General features: G+C 34.6%; 1 protein-coding gene across 2 annotated transcripts in view; it reads left to right on the top strand.

Annotated features, from left to right (window-relative positions):
- The window catches only part of PDE3B (phosphodiesterase 3B), a 144,403-nt gene extending 121,018 nt beyond the window's left edge, over positions 1–23,385 (top strand). The window contains exons 6-16 of one of the 2 annotated variants that reach the window (XM_049890509.1): positions 115–325; positions 895–971; positions 3,531–3,631; positions 4,663–4,800; positions 5,421–5,532; positions 7,649–7,762; positions 10,644–10,843; positions 12,292–12,495; positions 14,404–14,565; positions 16,944–17,199; positions 20,855–23,385. In XM_049890509.1, the coding sequence (XP_049746466.1) occupies positions 115–325; positions 895–971; positions 3,531–3,631; positions 4,663–4,800; positions 5,421–5,532; positions 7,649–7,762; positions 10,644–10,843; positions 12,292–12,495; positions 14,404–14,565; positions 16,944–17,199; positions 20,855–21,069 (1,790 nt within the window). In that variant the 3' untranslated portion in view covers positions 21,070–23,385. Of the gene's footprint in view, positions 1–114; positions 326–894; positions 972–3,482; positions 3,632–4,662; positions 4,801–5,420; positions 5,533–7,648; positions 7,763–10,643; positions 10,844–12,291; positions 12,496–14,403; positions 14,566–16,943; positions 17,200–20,854 lie in introns of both variants that reach the window. The other variant, XM_049890508.1, reaches the window with a different exon arrangement.
- Positions 23,386–23,732: the final 347 nt, after the last annotated feature.

Below are 23,732 nucleotides of genomic sequence, written 5' to 3' on the forward strand. Positions count from 1 at the left end.
CTTTAGAGATGGAAGATTCTCTTTATAAATACACAAACGTATATAATACTCAAGTACATACACACATATATTTATTAATTAACTTATTTATTTTCTTCTTTTTAATTTTTAAAGGTGCTTTATCCAGTGTGAGTCCTGTGACTTCTCCCACCCAGGGACCAGTGTCTGCTGGTTCTCTAACTAATCGGTCACCTATAGAATTTCCTGACACTGCTGATTTTCTTACTAAGCCAAGTGTTATTTTACACAAATCTGTGGGCAATGTACCCAATACCCCAGATTCTTATCAGCAGCTGAGAAATTCTGATAACAATCTTTGTAACAGGTAAGTTCCCAAATGTTTACCATTTCTGTTTCAAAATGTAGGTTATTTTAATAAAGTATTACTAGTTTTCTAGTTCTATATTATAAAACTAGATGGTGGATTAAGATTGTAGTCTCTTTATTTATCTAGCCATTTTTATTCTAAATTAGTTTTTTTCATTTCGGTACTATTATTCATCTTCCAATGAAATATTCTCCAACAGAGGTGAAATATAATGGTATTCTACCCATACTGAGATATCAGTAAATCTAGAGAATTATTTTAGTACATGCTACGTTAGTGTCTACTCAGAAGTACCTAATTCACATGATGTTCAATCTCATTTCTGCTTCTATACTAATTACCCCAGACTTTAATTTTGACTTTCAAAAATATGTTACTTCCTTGAGGGATACATAAATGCTTTCTAGAATAAAAAAAAAAAAGCCTATTAAATTTATAGAGAGATTGGAATATTAGGATTTGTTCTAGTTGGGATTTTGCTTAAATATTAAGAACATTTTCTAATTATGTTTAGGTAAGAAATTTACCTCATTTATCATATATATATATTTATTTTATTCTATAAGCTGTGGACATCAAATACTGAAATACGTTGCAACACCTGAATCAGAATCTGGTACAGACTGCCACAGTGGAAAATCAGGTGAGACTGCAAAAGTCATATGCGTTGGAGCTTAAGAGGAAATTCTTACATTGTTTTTTTGAATGGCTAAGTGGATGGGTTTAACTTTAGCTTAGCTATCTTTAAATTAAAAATTTGTAATGGCTTACCTACTTCACAGAGAAGTTCTTAGGAAAAAATTCTAAATGGAAGATGGTAGAAATATTTTCAAAAGTAAAAATATACTGTGCAAATGAACTTAATCTTCTTAGGTTATGGCTAGGGTTCATAGTGTATTAACATTGATAATTGTACTGCACAATCTAAGCCAAAGGTTTTGTGTAAATTTTTTTTTTTTATGGCATAGACAGGAATTGTTTTAAAATTTGGTTAATTATAGCAGCCTAAAATATTTGTTTTCTCCAAACTAGAAATATTGTTGATGATGAAATTATAGTTATTTTGTAACTTTAAAAAAGATGGTGACTCAAGCTTTCAGTAATAGTGAACTAGGTAAATGAGCCTAACATTTCCCTTGAGTGCAGCTAGAAAATATGGACAAATTACTTTAAAAATCTGCTTGAAGCCATTGAAGAACTAGTAAGCTCCTAAGAATTACCAGTACAAGATCTGGAGGAAGACAAAGGTACAAGGAGGTGAGCCCAGAGTTTGAGGCCACCAAAAGAGTATTTGCTGATTCTAGAGGGTCCAGTGACTGATAGAATGAGCAGTGGTTTTGGTAGCTTCATGAGACTAAACAAAACAAAAAAACCAAACCCATTGCCATCAAGTCGATTCTAATTCATAGTGACCCCATAGGACAGAGTAGCACTGCTCCACAGGATTTGCAAGGAGTGGCCGGTGGATTCAAACTGGTGATATTTTGGTTAGGAGCCAAATTCTTAGCCACTGCACCACCACGGCTCCAACTAGAGGGACAGATATTAGAATTGAAGGCCTGCTGTGGTGGAGGTAACTTGGTAAACTCTGACATAGTGCACCCTAGGAATAAAGGAAAACCAGAAATCATACACCCTTTCAGGGATTATAGGCTCATCTCAATCCCTGAATTTGAATTAGTATGATCCTAGATTGTTATTGCATCCGGGGGTTGGGCAGAAGAAATTGTAAACCTCCCTGGAGGAAGATAAAATTATCCAGGGTCTCAAATTAATTCTACCATTTTGTGAGCATAGTGTCCAAAGAATAAAATAATAATAATAAATAACCAGGTAATCTACTTCTTCCACCTAAAGTATTAGACCTACATTCCTACTGAGAACAGCTATGAAAGTTGGGTAAAAAAATGATACACAAAATAGCTATTTGGAGACACTGGAGAGTAACCAGGCACACTTGAACTTGAAGGGCTAAGATTCCAGAGAAAAGGGAACCTGTGAGAAGTAAGCCCAACATTTTCCTCTCTAGTACCTCTTTGGCATAATATCCAGTAAAATAGGTGTTATCACTCGTGTTAGAGTGGGCAAAAGTGTGCCATTATTAAGGACAAAAATCAGGATTTGAACCTAGTTATCCTGAAACTCAAATCCAATGAGTACTACCAAAAATCTTTTTACTTTAAAGGAAACATATATATTAGAAAGTAAACAGATCATAAGATTATAGGTTACTGAATTTACATACATTTAACATACCTGTGTGATCAACATCTAGATCAAGAAAGTGTTACCTGCGCTCCAGGGTCTCCCCTCCTGCCGGCTTTCAGTCCTATCTCCTAAGAGTAACCATCTTCCTGACTTTCAGTACACGTTTCAGTTTTGATGTGTTTTTGAACTTTGCGCAAAGAGAATCATAGAGTGTGTACCTTTGTGTCTGGCTTCCTTCATTCAACGTTGTATTTTTAAGAATCATCCACATTATTACATGTGATTATAGTTCATTTTCTTTGCTCTGTAGTCTTCAAATTTGTGAGTATGCCACAATTTATTCGTTCTACTGTTCATGGGTTTTAGATGAATTTCCTGTTTAGGATATTACAAATAGAATAAATATGAACTTTTTTTTGTTTTTTTTACATAACAATAAATGTTGTTTAGCTACCACTGCCGTGGCCCTTTTCTGTGTGATTTGGGAGAAAGAATATTGTTAATCACTTGATTGAAAAATATGATACTGTGGCTTAATTTTTAGATGTGGCATAACTCATTCGTTTGTGAATATGAATTTAAAATTTTCATATCCAAAATCAAAGATGTTGGAAATAGTTTCCATCAAAATGGTAAGAAAGTTCCCATTGATAGAGACTGACTTTTTCTAGTGTTTCTCAGTTTTATAAAGAATATCCACACTTGCTCTTTAATTCATGATTAGATATAAGGGGAGTCTAATATGTGGAATGTCTGAGTTGCCTGAGCACAGCTATCTGGGCAAAATAATCCAGCACGATAGTGTCATTAAATAATTTAGATTGGATGCCAATATGGTTCACTTTATCTGAATATTTTTAATAAATAACCATTTCTCTTATAAAACTTTCCATATGCGGCAAAGTTTATTCCTACTTGTTTATTATTATATTTCTTTTTTTGGAAGGTGAAGAAAAAAATACCATTTTCTCAAAAGAATCATTCAAACTTACAGATACTCAAGAAGAGAAAACAGAGAAGAGAGACTGCAAACAGTTATTCCTGGAAGGTGATAATCAACGAAGAGAAGAGGCACGGAATGAACAACAACCAAATGTAAAAGATAAACTTTAAATGTGCTATGTTAAGGTGAAATGTAAAGCTAGTCAGTACTAGTTTCGTTATTTTTGCCATGAACAGGTTATTAATGTAATGGTATTTTTAAATTTTTTACTGAAAATTTTCCATAACTGAAATGGGAAAGAAGACTGTTTTCAAAACAGTAACTAAACTTTTGTCATTCAAGAACCACAAATTACATTTATTTTTAAATGAACATATTTTATTTTGTTATATAGTTGAGTATATTATTTTCTATTTGGATATTTTCCTTATTGTCTATTTTAAAACACAGAGGGCATGTGCATAGTCATTGAAAGCAATGAAAATAATCTATTATTATTTTACTGTTAATTTTTTTTTTGTTCTGAAAGTTCAAATTTTAAGCTTTTTAAGAGATAAAAACCATCTCTTAGTTTTGGGAAGGAAACCCTGGTAGCATAGTGGTTTAGTACTACGGCTGCTAACCAAAGGGTCGGCAGTTTGAACCCGCCAGGCGCTCCTTGGAAACTCAACGGGGCAGTTCTACTTCGTCCTATAGAGTTGCTATGAGTCGGAATCGACTCGAGGGCACTTGGTTTGGGTTTGGGTACCCTCCTGATAAATGCCAATATAAGAACATGGGTTTCTTTCTAGTACCCTTTGATACTTGTAACTTCTAAAATGAAAATTACGGATTTTGGATTTGTGTAGTGATTTGGAAATATTATAACATTTTTATTTATAAAAGTAATGTATAGATTAATAAGTCCTCTGTTGCCTAGAAGACATGTTTTTTAGTAGTCTGAAGATAACATTCTACAGAGAGAAGAAACAAGAAGTATGAATGAGAGTACGTTTGAGAATAACCATTATAGAAAATGGCCCCAAAAAAACCAAACCAGTTGCCATAGGGTCGATTCCAACTCATAGTGACCCTATAGCACAGACTGTTTCTTAATGCTCAATATTAAGTGTTCTCATATAGATATGCATTTAACATTATTTATAAAAGGTAAGGTAATGGTTTATCTTTCCTGTACATACAGATGGAACAAGAATCATCACTGGACTTGATTTTAATAGAAGATCATGACTCATTAATAGAAAAGATGAGCAACTGGAATTTTCAAATTTTTGAACTTGTAGAAAAGATGGGAGAGAAATCAGGAAGGATTCTCAGTCAGGTGTGTTTAAAATCTTTTTTTATTATGAATTTTTTTTTTTTAAATAAACAGAGCAAAATCTAAAAAATGTACCATATTGGTTTAGGCACTAATTCAACATTATTTATTGAATTATTTATTTTTGCACAAAAAATTTTTCATTAGAAATTTGACTCAAAGCTCTCCCTGATGGGTTCTGAATAACAGCATAAGATTAACCTTCCCTAAATATCATTCTCATTAATTCCTTTAATATCTTATTTATGAAATGCAAGAACATAAGGATAAATAATGTGGAGGATGTACGTAAGTCTTTAGAGACAAAATTTATCATATTTATCTGACTTCTTTTAACACCTAGGACTAGAATAGAATTCACATGCTCTTCAGTAAATTACTAAAGAGAAAAATTTAAAACTTTGGGCATGATGTTGCAAGCTTTCCTTGGATTTTAAGTGCTTTAAGGATGATATCTCCCTTTTCCATTTTTTTTTTTTCTGAAAGAATTCATTGTAGGGGAGTTTTTAATAAATTAAAGATATATACATGGTTAACGTTCCTAAATGTAAATCACAAAACATACTCAGCTTCAAATAGAAATTCTGATTTTTAAAGTGAACTTTATTTTAATTGATATTTAGGTTATGTATACCTTATTTCAAGACACTGGCTTGTTGGAAATATTTAAAATTCCCACTCAACAATTCATGAACTATTTTCATGCATTAGAAAATGGCTATCGAGACATTCCTTGTAAGTATTAACATATCTTATTGAGCTCAAATAATAATACTTGTTTTGAAACTATTATTTTTCCCTTCAGATAGTCCCTTAAACACTTTTTTAAGTGCATGTTTGGAAAACTTAAAGATTTAAAAAGAAAATTTGTATCCTGCTACCTAAATTTAACTGACTGTTGTTAACATTTTGGTATATATATCCTCCAAGACTGTTTTCTTATAGAAATTGGTTTATTATAAAGTGAGTCATAATACTGATACTTATTTATAATCTGTTCTCTTCACTTAAGGAAACCCTGGTGGCCTAGTGTTTAAGAGCTACAGCCGCTAACCAAAAGGTCTACAGTTCAAATCCACCAGGGGCTCCTTGGAAGCCATGTGGGGCAGTTCTATTCTGTCCTTTAGGGTCACTACGAGTCAGAATCGACTCAACGGCAATGGGTTTGATTTTTTTTTTGTTAACTTAAATGTTATATAGTATACATCTTTACTTGTCAATAATTATTCACCGAAGTACATTATATTTTTAATTTTTTGGTAGTATTAAATAAGTCAAGAGTTTCAAAAAATTCTTAACTTTAAAATGTTTTAAATTTATCCTTAGAATTTCTGTTTTTAACTGTGTTCTGATTTGTGGGATAATATTAAGTGGCTATTTGATTTTATGGTAGAATATGATTTGAATTTCATGTTAGGAAAAGATACACCTTTCTCTTTATGTCGACACATTCCATAGTTTCCATATGGACACATTCTTTGTTTGGGAAATCAGTTACATAAATCAGTTACATACACAGAGCAAATTATTCTTAAATTGGCATAACTCATTAATAATGATGTTTAGTAATTTAAGATGATGTACTTATTAGAATTTCCACATAGAAAGTATGCATTTTAAAAAGTAAAAGCTGTTGAATTTTATAAATGGAATAAAGTGATACTTTAAGATGGACTTTAAGGGAAAAAGTAAAAAGAAAGAGGTGGATGGTAAGGGTTCTTCAGTGTCACTGCTAGTAAGGATATATTGGTTAACAAAACAGGCTCTGGGACTAACTTTTCTAAATTTTAGCTTCCAAATTCATAAATGGGAATAACAATAGTACTACCCCTTGGATAGTGAGGATATAAGATAATGCATGTGGCGCACATATCAGAATTCATGGCACATAGTAAATGGTCAAAAAAGGTGTTAGTTAATTTAGTAACAAACTCCTAGTGGGTTGACACCATGTCATTTCCGTACCCTGAACACTTAGTATTTTGTCATCTGCTAATGCTAAATAGAAGATACTCATTAAATATTTATTGAGGTATTGACCTTTTATTGGGTATCTGCTATAACTACAACCATTAGATTCATGTAGGTTATCTCATTTAATCTTTTTTGGAAAGTTTATATTATCTACCTTTTATAGGTGAGAAATAAAAACTCAGATGGCTCTTTTCCAAGATCATAAACCTAGAAATAGCACAGCTGGATTTCAGTGGTCCATCTATCTGACTTCTAAAGTCTATATTCTTTGTAGTATGCCACAGGGCCTTTTCACATGGTGGTATTTGAATAAACCAGTGTTTTATTGATCACATACTGTTTCAGACACCATACTGGGTGATTTCACAAACTACAGCATTTAATTTTTACAGCAACCCTGAGAGATGGTTGTTTTTCATCCTCTTGGTTTTTTTGTTTTTTTCTTTGGATTGATTTTTTTTTTTTTTTTTTTTTTTGGTAAAAGTATAAGTATCTAGAATTTGTAACCGTTCCCTTTTTTTCAGTGCAAATATGGGGCTCCATAATCCAGAAACTATTTACGTGATATTTTTTTAAAAGCCACAAAATTACAACCTATCTTCCAATGCTTTTCAATTAGCCCTAATTATCTTGCCGTTTTCTTTGGCTTCTTTGCTCTGTTTTTATAGTATATTTGTAAGTTTTTAAAATAGATCATTTTAATACATCAAAAGACTTTAAAACTAAGTAGAGCAAAATAGAATTATGAGAAACTATTTTAAATTATAAATTTTGTTTTGGATGATATAGTATGACTACGCAATTCTTATACTTTTAAAATTTCTTATGTAAAACATAACAGAATGATCATTTTTATAAAACATTTTGGTGACTTTAGATCACAATCGTATACATGCCACAGATGTCTTACATGCAGTTTGGTATCTGACAACGCGGCCAATTCCTGGTTTTCAGCAGACTCACAATGATCATGGAACCGCAAATGAAGCAGGTACTTCCACAAATCTTTCATTTAATTATTTGATTAGAAATAATAAATCGAGCTGTCTTATTTTATTAATGCTGTTCTTTGAAATTTTTGTTAAGTAATCTTTGATCCGTGTAAAGGACTATGTAAGTTTTTACGTGTAATAATAACATGAAAACTTAGAAATCTAGTACCTATCTTAAGAGCTAGAGTATAACCAAGACTGCTGATGTTTTCGTCTCTGTACAGTGTACTGCAGAGGAAGGAATCTGAAGGCTTACAGCAATAGGATGGTAAAATGGGTTGATTAGAGGCCTTCTCATCTATTCCTAACTATATCCCTCAGGAGTGTCCCCCTTCATCAGGGTGTTCAGAAATACATTGTAACACTCATTCCTGTAGAGTGAAACACCACTTTGGTCCACCAGCTAGAATAGGAGTTAATGGAATTTAGGTAACAAATGGCCTTTTGGCCTGGGTTCATCTCACAGCGTTAGTTCCCTGGACCCACTGATTTTCTGAGTGCATAGTTGAAATAAACATACGAAGTATTCATTAACTGTGAAGCAATGAATTTTATGTGTTACCCAGAGCAAGAAAAGTCTATAGAACAGTTTCAGGTTGTTGTGCAAGCTGCTCTTCCCCTTGGCCATATAAACCCCAATAGATACAGCAGTGCTCAAAGTATCTTTGGCAGATAGTGATCCCCTCTGCAGCCTCTGGAAGATCTTTACAAGAAAATCACAGTGTAAATCCTTAGGGTTTTGAGGTAAAACTAATCCTTCTTCCTCAAATAACTATTCTCTTTTTTTGTAAAAGAGGTGCTAAATTGTTACTGAGCTCTGGTCGGTTTTGAATACTTGACCATGGGCACTAGGTTACGACTTGTCTTGCCCACGATGAGCTTTCCAAACAGCCAGTCTATAAAGTTGGTATGCACAGCAGCACTCAGCCATCAAGGGGCCTCAGTGCTAGTGTGTAGAAATAGAATCGAATTTTGCATATTGGTCTTGTGCCCTGCAACCCCGATGAACTCATTTACTAGTTCTAATAGACTTTCAGTGGAGTCTTGGGATTTTCTACATACAAGATTATGTTGTTTGCAAATAGATAGTTTTACCTCTTTTCTGATCTGGATGCCTTTTACTGAGGCCTCCTTTTAAATTAGTTAACCACTGCACCACCAGGGCTCCTTTAAATTAAGTAGCCAATTAAAAGAATCACCAGGTTCTGAAAGAAAGCAAATAAATTGAATAGTTTCATATTTATATAAATAATTAAGTTTAATTGAAGTAGTTCTTGTTAGCTATTTTCTGTTTCACAGTACTAATTTCATACCACTAATTTTTCACGCTACTAATACTAAACATATAAAAACTAATGAATTAAGATCCTGCTATGGTAAGTCCAGGAAACCTTGGTGATGTAGTGGTTAAAAGTTTGGCTGCTAACCAAAAGGTTGGCAGTTTGAATCCACCAGGCCCTCCTTGGAAATCCTATGGGGGCAGTTCTGCTTTGTCCTATAGGGTCACTACAAGTCAGAATCAACTGGACGGCAATGGGTTTGGGTTTTTTTTTTTTTTTTTTTAATGAAAAGTCTAAGTAATTATTGACTTTAAAAGAATAGTTTTTGCTACTGTTGTTTCTTTTTTATATTTTTGAAATTCCAGGGCAAATCCAGAATACATAAAAAACATAGAATAGAAAAAAACTGAAATTATTGGCTCTGATATTAATAACTGAAGTCTTCTTATTAGAAATTTGAATGTTTAAATATGTCCTTATCCATACATTTAAGTATGGATATTTTTTTAAATTTACTTTTAAAATAGCTCTACTGTGGGTAATTCTAAAACTCAATTTAGGTTCAAAATGTAATTTAAACAGTATGAAAATAAAGAGTTATCTTTATAATTGTCACTTGTGTGTATTAAAGCCATTATGTTAAAAAATTCTTGGAATGACAAATACTGAGTTAATAAATTATGATAAAAAAATCACTTTGGACTTTGACAAACCAAGGTCATTATTCCTAAGTTCCACTAGTGAACACAACCAGTGGAATTTTGTATCCTTCTAATCTTTGTGGTTTTGTTTGCTGTTTACTCTAGAGTTTCTTTTTTCTTTTTTATACTTTATTGAGATCCCTTCAGCAATAATAAATAAAAAAAAAATATAGTGACCATTTAAATAGATAAAGCCATTGAAATACAGAAAAGGAAGACATCAATCATAAGGAAGTGAGACACCAAAAGCGCACAGAAATACTGAACGTGTTGTTTCTAAAGAGAATAAAAATGGAGTAATATCGACTCAGGTTTCCATGCCTATTCATTATGTTATAAGGGGATTCAGGGAAGAAAAAGGAGGGATAGAAGGGTTGCAGTTGAAGTGATAAATGAAATGTCATCTTTCTGATAGAAATTTGGAAAGCATCTATATTAAGAAGCTTAGTTTGGTAATATATTAAATTCCTAAAACTCTGTACTGTTTTTATCAAATTCAATTGTCTTTTCCTGTCACTTCCTATACCCTGGCCATTACATCTAGCCCTTAAATAACAAATATTTGAAAATCAGTTCTTTGTTTTTTGTGTCATTGTGTTTTGTATTTACCCTGAGTAACACAGCATCAAGCTGGCATGAGAATCCTATCCTGCCCTGTAAAGTAAATGACTTCAGGGTCATACTTAACATTGTTCCTCTCTACTAGAATCTATGCTGAAAACAGTATACTGCTTTAAGTAAAAAAAAAAAAAAAAAAAAATGCATGCTTCTAAATAGGGTCTATTTCTTAGGTAAGTCAAAAACTATGTAATCATATTACCTATGGGGAGCCCCCTCCTTAACATAATTTTGGGGAAGTTATGTTAATGCTATTTATTTTGCTATTTATCGTTCATCAGATTCTGATGGGAGAATCAATCCTGCACGAATTGCTTATATTTCTTCAAAGAGCTGCTCTATTCCGGATGAGAGCTATGGCTGCCTGTCTTCAAATATTCCTGCGTTGGAATTGATGGCTCTGTATGTGGCAGCTGCCATGCACGATTATGATCACCCCGGGCGGACAAATGCATTTCTAGTGGCTACAAATGCCCCTCAGGTAGGAAGTACTTTTTCAGAAAGTTTATACATTAATTCTGCATGATTTTACAATCATGCTGCCTATCTCTTTGTCATTGATTCTTCAACGGAATCCTGTGGCTATTCCATCTGAGTCTACAACCCTAACCAGTTGCCATTGGGTTGACTCTGCCTCCTGGTGACCCCATGGGTGTCAGAGTGGAACTGTGCTCCATAGGGTTTTCAATGGCAGACTTTTCAGAAGTAGATCACTAGGACTTTCTTCTGAGGTGCCTCGGGGTGCACTCAAACTGCCTGCCTTTCAGTTAGCAGCTGAAAGTATGAACCATTTGCACCACGCAGGGACTCCTTCTAAGACCTGACATTGTAGTTAGCTGGATAATAACACATCGTATTGATGTGATGTGTAACAGGGAATTAGGAAAAACATCAGCTTCTTCAACTAGAAAATAAATCATAAACTAGTAACTCACTGCTTTGTGAAATTCTGGGGTACATGCTGTCTGTCTATTTTTGCCTTTCATCAAATTTATGAAACTCTTTGACTAGATCTAAGACTCTTCCTTATGGCTAGGTTCTGTGTATGGCTGAAAGCTATAATGGTTGAGGAGGTTGTTGTTCTTGTCCTCTTTCTTCCCTGAGACATGCCTTAATACCCAGACCCTAAACCATTAGTGTATATGAAAATTCTTCTAGTATAGTATTATTTTTGTAGCCAGTATAGTTGATAAGGTGCAAAATTCCTTTAGAGGCACAATTTCCGTAAAGAGGTGGAAGTACCCAACGATTAGATACTGTCATTGTAATAGGTTTTTAAATATTAGGACTTGGAACTAAAAACATGATTCAGTATAGTTGTGGGTGTTTAGGCTGATGATTCCTGGAATGTCATCTTTGTGTTTCCAGCCTCATGCCTTATAAAGGGAAGGTGTTCGATAATTGTTTGCTGAATTGATCTGAATTCTTCCGCTTTGTCACTGTATGTTTAAACCTCAGTTCTGATTCTTTCATCTTCTATAGCCATTTTTTGTGTTGCATTCTCATTTCTCATTCATACTCTCTTTTTAAAATGTAGTAGATTCTCTGCCCAGAACAAGAGCAGGATTCATTGTATGTGTGTGTGTGAGAGAGAGAGAGTGTGTGTGTGTAAATAGGTTAAAAGGGCTATGTGATTCATTTTCTCCAGTGAGAGCTTATCTATTAATAGCTCATGGTTGCCATTGGTAATATTGATGCATTTCATTCTAGTTATTGACATTTACCCATTTTCTAAGAATTTCTTTGGGAGAGACTGCGTATGTTATTTCTAACTCCTAATTGTTAAGAATTGTCAGCAGATGAGGCAATGGCGAGTGCTGGAATGGAGACGAGATTGATTAGATAGCTTAGCCATGGAAAAATAGAGCCTCTTACCGAGTCTCCTTGCTTTAATCCCTGCACTAATTCTTTTTTTTTATTCCTCTTTAGGCAGTTTTGTACAATGACAGATCTGTTCTTGAAAATCATCATGCTGCATCAGCTTGGAATTTATATCTTTCTCGCCCAGAGTACAACTTTCTTCTTAATCTCGATCATGTAGAATTCAAGCGCTTTCGTTTTTTAGTCATTGAAATAATCCTTGCCACAGATCTTAAAAAGCATTTTGATTTCCTTGCTGAATTCAATGCCAAGGTTTGTCCTACAAATTAATGCCTGATTTTAAAAATGCAAATCATTACTGTTAGTGTTAGTGATAAAAGGTGTTTTTTAAGGTTAAGTTAGAATTAATACTACTACTCATGAAGTCACTATAAGGTAATATATATGCATATATTTTTTAGGATAAAATATTTTTTACTATTATGGTAACATGTCCTAAAATACTATTACTCGTTATATTTCCTTTCTGACACATAGATTTATATTGTGATTTTCTTTCACATCATCACAAACTAATGAATTATACCAAAAGCTTTCATGGGCCAATTTCAGGAAGTCATGCACAGTGCCAAGTACGGCATTATATGGAATTAAAGATTTGTTTCTAGAAACCAGTTATGCCTGTCTCCCCACAACTGTTAACCTTCTTTATATTAGTGATTCTTAACTGACTGGTGTTGGGGAGAAAAATTTCTCTGCCTTCTTCCATTTGAGAAGAATTCATTCATTCAATAACTACTGGAATTGCCCACTGTGTGCAGTCATTGTGCTAAGGAAAATGAGGAAAGAAAAGTAAAAGTCCCTTTCCTCAAAGAACTCCCATTCACTAGGGAATCTAGATTCACTGTTTTTTAGTATTAATGGAAATATGTTCTATCCCTCAGACATTTGGGGTGAAAAAGAGTAGAGAATCATTGCTTTAGATACCTGAGGGAAGGATTCTCCTCTTTAGCTGGCAGGGAACTGCTGTTTTCCTGATGACTTCAGTGACCTAAAAGAAGCTGTACCTTTGGGGTTGAGGAACTGGTAACAAAGAAAGGGTATTAGATTAACTCCCTGATAGGAAACCCCTATATATTTTGTCATCGTGATATTAATAAAATACCTATAAAAATCACCAAGGAAACAGTGTTTCTTGAAAGTTATTTAATAGTTACATAGTTCTATTAACTTTTATTTTTATTTTAATAATAAAAATTCCTAAGTGTTTAAGTCAGGGTAATAGAAGTTTTACAGGTGAAAGAATATCTAACCCAATAGTTTTCAATCTGTGTTCATCAGAGACTTCTGTAGTCCCTCAGGAAAATGCCACTTGTGTGGGGCTCTAGATGTCCCACCCAGTTTCAACCAAAAGAGCTCCTTTTAATTATTTCTTGTTGGTATTCTATATAAATTTTCCTTTTACAAAAAGATGCAAAGAAATCAGCCATCATAGTAAAGTTCAAAAGCCACTGATCTGACCCATTCTCTTCATTTTTTATAAGTAGCAATTTGAGTTCTTAAAAGGCATAGTAATTTGCCTAAATAATGATAACTATCATTTCTTTAAAAAATAATGTTACAATTTATTTACCATTTACTATGAATTAGACATTTTTCACTTATTAATCCTCATGATTAATCTTATACACGAAGAAAGTGAGGCTTAAAGAAGTTAAGTAATTTTTCCAGTGTTACTCACTAAATTACTAGATCAGGCTATGATTTAAAACTAGAGAGATCAGCCTCTAAGGCATGTGTTCTTTCAACTACATCATGGTTGCCTTTCACAGCTGGAGCCAAGTTCTTCTTAGCTTCTTATGTGTTCTTTTTGAGGTAGAGATATATAGCTACAATTCTCACATGATTCATTGGTATTATACATACATATGCATATTATACATTATATATATATATAATGATTTTATGTGGTAATCACAATATTGAAACCCATGATTTCTTATATCTTTTTAGAGAGCTCTGCTTCCACTGAAACAAAATTACGGTGACATTTCAAATGGGAAATTTAATCAGAACAATAGCGGTCTGTATTATTGACTAATTTAAAGAAGCATTTGCTGAAATTCCTTCATATCATTGGGACAGGAAACAGTCTTAAGATAATTTGGTGAAATACTTCTATACCTCAGAACCTAAAATAATTCTTTTTCTCCAAAATAGGCCAATGATGTGAATAGTAATGGTATAGAATGGAGTAATGAAAATGATCGCCTCTTAGTGTGCCAAGTATGCATGAAACTAGCAGATATAAATGGCCCAGCAAAAGTTCGGGACTTGCATTTGAAATGGACAGAAGGCATTGTGAATGAATTTTATGAGCAGGTAAGTTGAAATATGAAATTGTTGAGATTTTTAAGAGCTGCCACATAAAGACTACTCTCTGAGATTTGGATAGCTACATTAAGTGCTTGAGATCTGAGCTGCTTTGGCCAAAAGGAGTTAGTCATTCCAGTATTTGCTCAGGTTCTTAATATTTTCTCAGCTTTGTTTGCCTTTGTGGCGAAAATTTAAAACAACAACAACAATTACACAATAGTTTATTGCCCACCTTGGGGTGGGTTGAATGAACTGTTGAGTCTAGAGGTGAGGCTAGATTACATTATATTTCTTTCAGTTCTGAGAGTCTACAACCTAGAATAATTTATTTCTAGATGAAGTAGTTTTTAAGTAATTTAGAATCAGAATATATTTAAATAATTTCAACTCATTTTCAATTTCTGATATAGAAAGACTACCTGCCATAGAAACATTTTAGATAGAAGTCCTGGTAAAAATTATGGAAGAAATTAGAGGGCTGGAAATGGGGACAGGGTGGATATTTAGTGGTTTTCAAGGATTCAAAGATATAAACGTGCTCTTTTCTTCTCCAAAATTAAAAAAAAAAAAAAATCTTGGCATTTAAAAAATCTTACTACTTTACATTATCTCTGCCATTTTTTCTCTAGCTTTAAGGCTCACTACAATGTAAAGTATACTGATTTCCCCACAAGCCTAATATTTTGTTAACTCCAAAATATCAAATACCCCTTCTTGACTTCAGAATTGCATTCATCGTTGGCCTTAATAACCAGGAAAGATCAAGATGTCTACCAAGCAAGGTTTCACATTAATTCAGTGAAATAACATTATAAAAGTTTATTTGGACCTGATTTATGTTTCAAAAGCATATGTATAATTAATATGTATCAGTCATACTTAGAAGTCATGCTTAGTTTGAATACTGGCTCCTCTTCCTTACTAACAGTGTGGCAGGTTACTTAATCTCTCTGCCTCAGTTTCCTCATTGACAAAATATGATTAATGATGGGACTTACCTCATAAAGTTGTTTTGCAGATTAAATGAACTGATACATGTAAAGCGCTTAGAATAGTTCCTAGCACATATGTGCTCAATAAATGTTAAGCTATTATAATTCCAGATATACCACTAAAAACAATATTATCTCAGACAGTTTCACTTAATCAATGTTTGATTATTCGTTTGTCAAAGGAGGATAGTGTTATCTGACACCCTATGACATAGAGTTGTCATGAAGGTTAAATATGCTAGTGCATATGGAAGTCCTAGTCATTACTCATGAGAACTATTAAAGTTCCTTCAGATACGAATACAAAATTCTAACCTTGGCCAGCTTTTTTTTTTCCTTTTTATTATCTTAATAATGATATCTTTATATGCTCGTATAGCCCTTTAAGCACCACGGGCTTAGGAAATCCAAACTCCTGGGACGCCTATGAAATTAAAGAATCCTATTTTTTTATGGATAAACTCAACTGTTTTTTGAGAAAATAATAATCAATTTTCTCCCTTATAAAAGATAAAATCACGAAGATTTTAAATCACTGTGTCAGTTTCTGGTCGTTCCTCAGGACCGTGTTGGCTTATCACAGATAGACATTGCTTCCCTGCAGAATTTGCACATTGTGGGGAGTATTCACTGCCAGCTAGTTCAGACACTAGGAATTAAAATGTTAGTACCATTTGGCAAATGCTAAGCACTGTTCTAAACACTTTATATACCATTGCTTTTCACCCTTATAGTAACCTTATGACATAAATGATGATGGTTCAAATTTTATACATGAAGAAATTGAACATAGTGCTTTCCCAACAACACAGGCAATAAGTGACAAAACCAGGTTTTAAAACCACCTCTCTCTGATCTCAAATTGTTCTCTCCAGAACCCTAGAGGCCACAGTGAGAGCATATGAGAAGACAGGCAGTTGGGGCTATGGGCTTAGAATCCTCACCCCAACCACAGTAGCTCTACTTCTGTTTTAAATATTGGTCTTCTGATTTATATTCATGAGGTTAAAGGGCTCTGCTGTTAAAAAAGGAGGGATGATTTCAAAAGCACTTGCAAAATTCAACTCTGGACATTTGAGGTATAACTAGACCAACAAAAATGCTTGCATTATAGTATCTTCCCTCAGGAGAAAGAGAATTTATATTTTACATTACACAATTTTGCAGGTTGATATGGAAAGAGTGTGAGAATAGGCTTGTTTAGGGTTTCTCAAACTAAGGAAATTACTACAGTAGAAGTGATAGGCTAATCAGATTCATCGATACTTCTTTGTAAAAATTACTTTGATGTAGACAATGCTAATTTTAACACCTCAAGATAATTTTAACAGCAAAGCTCAGTGGTTATGCTTTCAATAGTTAAAAATTTGCTCTTCTTTTAAAAATGATCAGGGAGATGAAGAAGCAAATCTTGGTCTGCCTGTCAGTCCGTTCATGGATCGCTCCTCTCCTCAACTAGCAAAACTCCAAGAATCTTTTATCACCCACATAGTGGGCCCCCTGTGTAACTCCTATGATGCTGCTGGTTTACTACCTGGCCAGTGGATTGAAACAGAAGAGGATGACGATATTGAAAGTGATGATGAGGAAGAAGATGCTGAAGAATTAGATACAGATGATGAAGAAATGGAAGACACTCTAAATCCTAGTAAGAATACAGGGATATTATAATCTCTTTAGTGTTATTAACTGTGAGTGTCCATTTAGTTCGGATTTGGATCTTTGTTTCTAAGATACAGAATCAGTAGTCATATTCTGAGTAATTACTAAGTGTTCATATTCAGTAGTAACGTTTTGAGTAACTACTAGGTACCCATGCTAATGCTGTCACACAACAAGCATTCTTATTACATCTCACTTAAAGCAGTATCCCTTGAGATACTGTCCTCTAATCAGTACTCTTCAGCTTACATATACATGGTAAGACTGTCACCACATCTGAATGTATGTGAGGTGGGTGGGTCCTAGTCCTAATCCTTCCTCATCTCCCCGCCCCCCCACCCCCACCCCCACCCCATGAGTCCTTCTCCCCTGCCAGGCAGCTGAGGAGCACAGCTTCCGAAACAGCTTGCTAATATGCTCTTCACAAAGATTTGGAAAATGGATCAAAACATTGGTGGTGGGGGGGGGGAGGGGGGAACGACATATATTCCATGACTCTAACTCGATGGCACTGGGGTTAACGGGAGAACCAAGTTTTGTGGTATTATGGGTTACCAAACCATAGTGACATATTTTTCTATATAAGGCAACGAGTTCAAATGGAAAATGAAAAAGAAACGTTTATTGCCTTTGTAATTGTGGATATAATCAGTTTACAATCAGTTATTTGCACTTTATTTTAAAGTAAGATTTAAATTGTATCTAGCTGTTTTTTTTTTTTAAGCATGACCAATGACTTCTTCATTGCAAATACCTTTTTTCACCAACATAAATGGCGATTGTACACATGGACCTCGCCAGATAGAATGCACAAAAATCAAATTGACTATATCTGTGGAAAGAGATGATGGAAAAGCTCAACATCATCAGTCAGAACAAGGCCAGGGGCCGACTGTGTAACACACCTTCACTTGTGCCTGTGCAAGTTCAAGCTGAAACTGAAGAAAATCAGAGCAAGTTCATGAGAACCAAAATATGATTTTGAGTATATCCCACCTGAATTTAGAGACCATCTCAAGGATAGATTTGATGCATTGAACACTAGTGACCGAAGACCAGATGAGTTGTAGAATGACATCAAGAACATCATACATGAAGAAAGCAAGAGGTCATTGAAAAGACAGGAAGAAAGGAAAGACCAAGATGGATGTCAGAGGAGACTCTGAAGCTTGCTCTTGAATGTCAAGCAGCTAAAGCAAAAGGAAGAATTGATAAAGTAAAAGAACCGAACAGAAGATTTCAAAGGGCGGCTCGAGAAGACAAAGTAAAGTATTATAATGACGTGCGCAAAGAGCTGGAGGTGGAAACCAGAAGGGAAGAACACACTCGGCATTTCTCGAGCTGAAAGAACTGAAGAAAAAATTCAAGCCTCGAGTAGCAATAGTGAAGGATTCTATGGGGAAGATATTAAACGATGCAGAAAGCATCAAAAGAAGATGGAAGGAATACACAGAGTCGTTATACCAAAAAGAATTAGTCAATGCTCAACCATTAAAAAAAAAAAATTTTTTTTTTTTCCAACCATTTCAAGAGGTGGCATATAATCAGGAACTGATGGTACTGAAGGAAGAAGTCCAAGTTGCTCTGAAGGCACTGGCGAGAAACAAGGCTCCAGGAATTGATGGAATATCAACTGAGATGTTTCAACAAACAGATGCAGCGCTGGAGGTGCTCACTCATCTATGCCAAGAAATATGGAAGACAGCTTCCTGGCCAACTGACTGGAAGAGATCCATATTTTTGCCTAGTCCCAAGAAAGGTGATCCAACCAAATGTTGAAATTATAGAACAATATCATTAATATCACACAGAAGCAAAATTTTGCTGAAGATCATTGAAAAACGGCTGCAGCAGTATATTGACAGGGAACTGCCAGAAATTCAGGCCCGTTTCAGAAAAGGACATGGAACCAGGGATATCATTGCTGATGTCAGATGGAACCTGGCTGAAAGCAGAGAATACCAGAAGGATGTTTACCTGTGTTTTATTGACTATGCAAAGGCATTCGACTGTGTGGATCAATAACAAACTATGGATAAAATTGCGAAGAATGGGAATCCCAGAATACTTAATTGTGCTCCTGAGGAACTTTTACATAGATCAAGAGGCAGTTGTTCAGGCAGAACAAGGGGATACTGAGTGGTTTAAATCAGGAAAGGTGTGCGTCAGGGTTGTATTCTTTCACCATACCTATTCAATCTGTATGCTGAGCAAATAATCTGAGAAGCTGGACTATATGAAGAAGAATGGGGCTTTAGGATTGGAGGAAGACTCATTAACAACCTGTGTTATGCAGATGACACAACCTTGCTTGCTGAAAGTGAAGAGGATTTGAAGCACTTACTAATGAAGATCAAAGACCCCAGCCTTCAGTTTGGATTGTACCTCAACATAAAGAAAACAAAAATCCTCACAACTGGACCAATGAGCAACATCATTATAAACAGAGAATAGATTGAAGTTGCCAAGGATTTCATTGTACTTGGACCCACAATCAACAGCCATGGAAGCAGCAGTCAAGAAATCAAAAGACACATTGCATTGGGTAAATCTGCTGCAAAGGACGTCTTTAAAGTGTTGAAGAGCAAAGATGTCACCTTGAAGACTAAGGTGTGCCTGACCCAAGCCATGGTATTTTCAATTGCATCATATGCATGTGAAAGCTGGACAATGAATAAGGAAGACCAAAGAAGAACTGACACCTTTGAATTGTGGTGTTGGCGAAGAATATTGAATATACCATGGACTGCCAAAAGAATGAACAAATCTGTCTTAGAAGAAGTACAACCAGAACGCTCCTTAGAGGCAAGCATGGCGAGACTGCGTCTTACATACTTTGGACATGTTGTCAGGAGGGATCAGTTCCTGGAGAAGGACATCATGCTTGGCAGAGTACAGGGTCAGCGGAAAAGAGGAAGACCCTCAACGAGGTGGACTGACACAGTGGCTGCAACAATGAGCTTAAGCATAATAGGACTGGGCAGGGTTTTGTTCCATTGTGCATAGGGTCACTATGAGTTAGAACCGACTTAATGGCACCTAACAACAACAAGAAGCATGCTATAAATCAAAACAGATATGATGACTGTAAAGAACCTTCCACCCAAACACTTTGTACCCAAGATTAGCATAGCAAACAGTAATTTATGCCATTACCATCTGAGTGTCTTAACTTGGAAAGGTTGACTGGCTTTTAAAAATTACTTATACTCGACCAAAATTTTGGTAGTTGTGTCTAATTTAATGCATAAAAAGTCCTAAAAAGTTTTAAATTTTGCATTATTATTCATCATGTGACTTTTCAGCACCATCCTCCCTCCCCTCTGCTCCCTCTGAGCATACCCTAATCCCCTTCTCTGTTTTATTTTTATCCATAATATTTAACACCGTCGGAATCGACTTGAGGGCACTGGGTTTTTTTTCTGGGTAACATACTCACATTTTCCTTCTTTATTTGTTTAGGTTTTTCCACTAGAATGTGAGCTCTGTAAGGGCTTTGGGTTATTTTTATCTTATTGTTTACTGCCATAACCCCAGTGGTTAGATAAGTACCTGGAATATAATAGGCCCTGAGATATTTGTTGAATGGATGATTGAATAATATTGCCATGATTAGAATATATCTCTTTTAAATTTGACAGAACCACAAAGAAGGAAAGGCAGACGGCGAATATTTTGTCAACTAATGCACCACCTCACCGAAAACCATAAGATATGGAAAGAAATCATAGAGGAAGAAGAAAAATGTAAAGCTGATGGGAATAAACTGCAGGTGGACAATTCTTCCTTACCTCAAGCAGATGAGATTCAGGTCATTGAAGAAGCAGATGAAGAGGAAGAGCGACAGTTTGAATAAGAAGAGCCACGTTGAAGAAGCCCCCAAGGGCTGTGCCCAGTGTCAGAAGTCATTGCCTGGTTTTCACTGTGCAGACTTTCAGTCGACTCATTCCTACGTGGACAGGCCTTAATACTGTGAGAGGATCCTTGTTGTGCTGGAAGTTTCCTACTCCTATGCACTTTCACCACGTGAACTAGAAAATTATTCTTAGAGCTTGGCTTGAGTTGACCTGTGTTAAAAAGCCTTTAATGCCTTCTCTGGTGTATAAACACTTTGTCATAATGCTGCTTTGATGAATAGTGAGCTCTTATTTTTCATGCCCTGGTGGAGCATTGGTTAAGCACTCAGCTGCTAACCAAAAGGTGGGCGGTTTGAACCCACCAGCCGCTCCAAGGGAGAAAGGTGTGGTAGTCTGCTTCTGTAAAGACTATAGGCTTAGAAACCCTGTGGGACAATTCTGCTCTGTCCTCTAGGGTTGCTGTGAGTCAGAATTGACTCGATGGCAATGGGTTTGGTTTTGGTTTTTTATTTTTCACAAGGGGTAGCTATAACTAAAAAGAACTCAAGTGACTTACTTCGGTTTCTGAAGTAGTCAGAACTTTTTGCTTTCATGAATACAGGATTCACAGTATTTTCACACGTGTCTTACGTCTTTGAATGTTTTGAAAGAAAGTCTGTGCCTATCTAAAAAGGAGTCCAATGCTGCCTTTCTGAGGGATCTCTGCTCAATGCAATACTGTTCCGTGCTATTCAGTGCCCTTCTCCCAGCTAGATTTATTCATGAAGGACTGAGTGACCTTTGTTATATTTAACAAAATCCAGGTGCATCAATTTCTGATACTTTTTACTGTTGTGTATTATCTACAAGGTATGTGTTATTTCTGCTCAACGTATTCAGGTTTGCCATGGACATCAAAAGTCTGAATTCCAGTCTTGTTGACTTTATGTTTCATGGTAGAATTTTTAAGCTGTTTAGGTTTAACAGTGAAGGAATTTTATTCTTTAATCAAAATTGTTCTTATTTTTACTTTTTCTCAGGAGTAGTGTTTTTAAACATTTAGTTAAAATAAACACAGTACAGAATTGTCAGAAAAAAAAAATTGTCCTAATTTTGATGTTAACCTCTTGGGAAATGAGCATCATTTTCTCTCTTGTTAGATAAATTTGAGAATAATTAAGCCAAGTAAAAAGGAGATATCTGTCTTTGCAATATCACAAAATGAAATTAAACTAAGCCTATCAAAGATAAAGAACAAAAGAAATATAGTAAGCTCTAAAGCACATGTACACTGAATAAATAATAAGAACATGTGGCTATCTTTAAGACTGATATCTTAGGTGCCATGTGTCACTGTAAAACTGACAATCACCTTTCTGTTAATTTCCTTCTGCCTCAAAACTATATGACGGAAATGACTACATGACTGCTCAATACTTCTAGAGCCCAACTGCAAGCCTAATTTCTGAGACGAAGTAAAGAGTGGGACTACTTATTTAATTTTTACATAGCAAATCTGAGTATTTTAGTAAATCATTTCAAACAAAAGCTCATTATTAGATAACCACAATTATTAAGATTACTGCAAAGAAAATGGGCCATACTTATAATGTTTGTAAATTTGTTAAGGTGTGGATATGTACTTTAGTTGTAAAAAATAGTTGATGACGTAATGAGCTGCAAAAATGAGAGCAAGATGGTAGACTAATTTTTTCCATTGTTCATGGAGACCATATCAGAGAATACTCTTTTGGGATCCATTGCAGCTTTTATATACAGTGAAACCATTAATTTTCCAAGGTAATTTCTTTAAAGTATAAATTCAGTAGGTAGTTTCCTACCTACATAGAATATTTGGCTTATATGAAAGATATCAACTAAAGATCTATGGAAGTGCTGGAATTTTTGATCCTACACAGTTTCATAATATTTAATGAATCGCTAAGTTTTATTTATTAGACACATTACATTCCTTCCTGCCACTTTTAACTACCATTGCCACATCATTTGTAAACTGATCCTACCATATATTACTGAGTAATAAAATTTTAACTGATAATTTATTGAGTTTGAACTTATAATGTATATATCCCATGCTTATATTTCCCTAGAGTGCCTTTTTGCATCCTGCCTAAATATTTTTGTGCTATTGCCTCCTCTCCTCCCAAATACATGTAAGTGCACATATGTAGATTCCCACATGTACATGCCTGCATAATGGGACGCAATCAAATTTCCATGCTTCCTGTTTTACTGGAATTTTGTCTTAGAGGTTCTTTAGTATATATTTTCTCAAAAGAAGCACTAGGAATTAATTTTTAAATAATTTAAAATTATTAAATTTTTAAAGCTAATTAACCTTTGCTAAGTAAAAAAAAATAAATTTTTTTTTATTTTTTTAAATTATTGACATACATCAAAAGAGCTAGCCCAAAGAAACTAAAAAGTATCCTTGCTGAAACTTATAATTCATAATTGTAAGAAATGAATGTAAGAGTATACTAAATATACATAGTGCTATTATATGGAATCCTACTTGAAAAATTCCCATAAACCAAATCATAGATCTTATTTTGATTGCTACTAAATTAGATGAATATTTTATTACAATAATTTTCACCATTAATCTGCCGTTTTAAGTCACTGATCTTGAAAATAATCTTTTAATGCTATAACACACCTA

The sequence above is a fragment of the Elephas maximus genome, chromosome 7 (assembly GCF_024166365.1).
Source record: "Elephas maximus indicus isolate mEleMax1 chromosome 7, mEleMax1 primary haplotype, whole genome shotgun sequence".
Lineage (NCBI taxonomy): Eukaryota > Metazoa > Chordata > Mammalia > Proboscidea > Elephantidae > Elephas > Elephas maximus.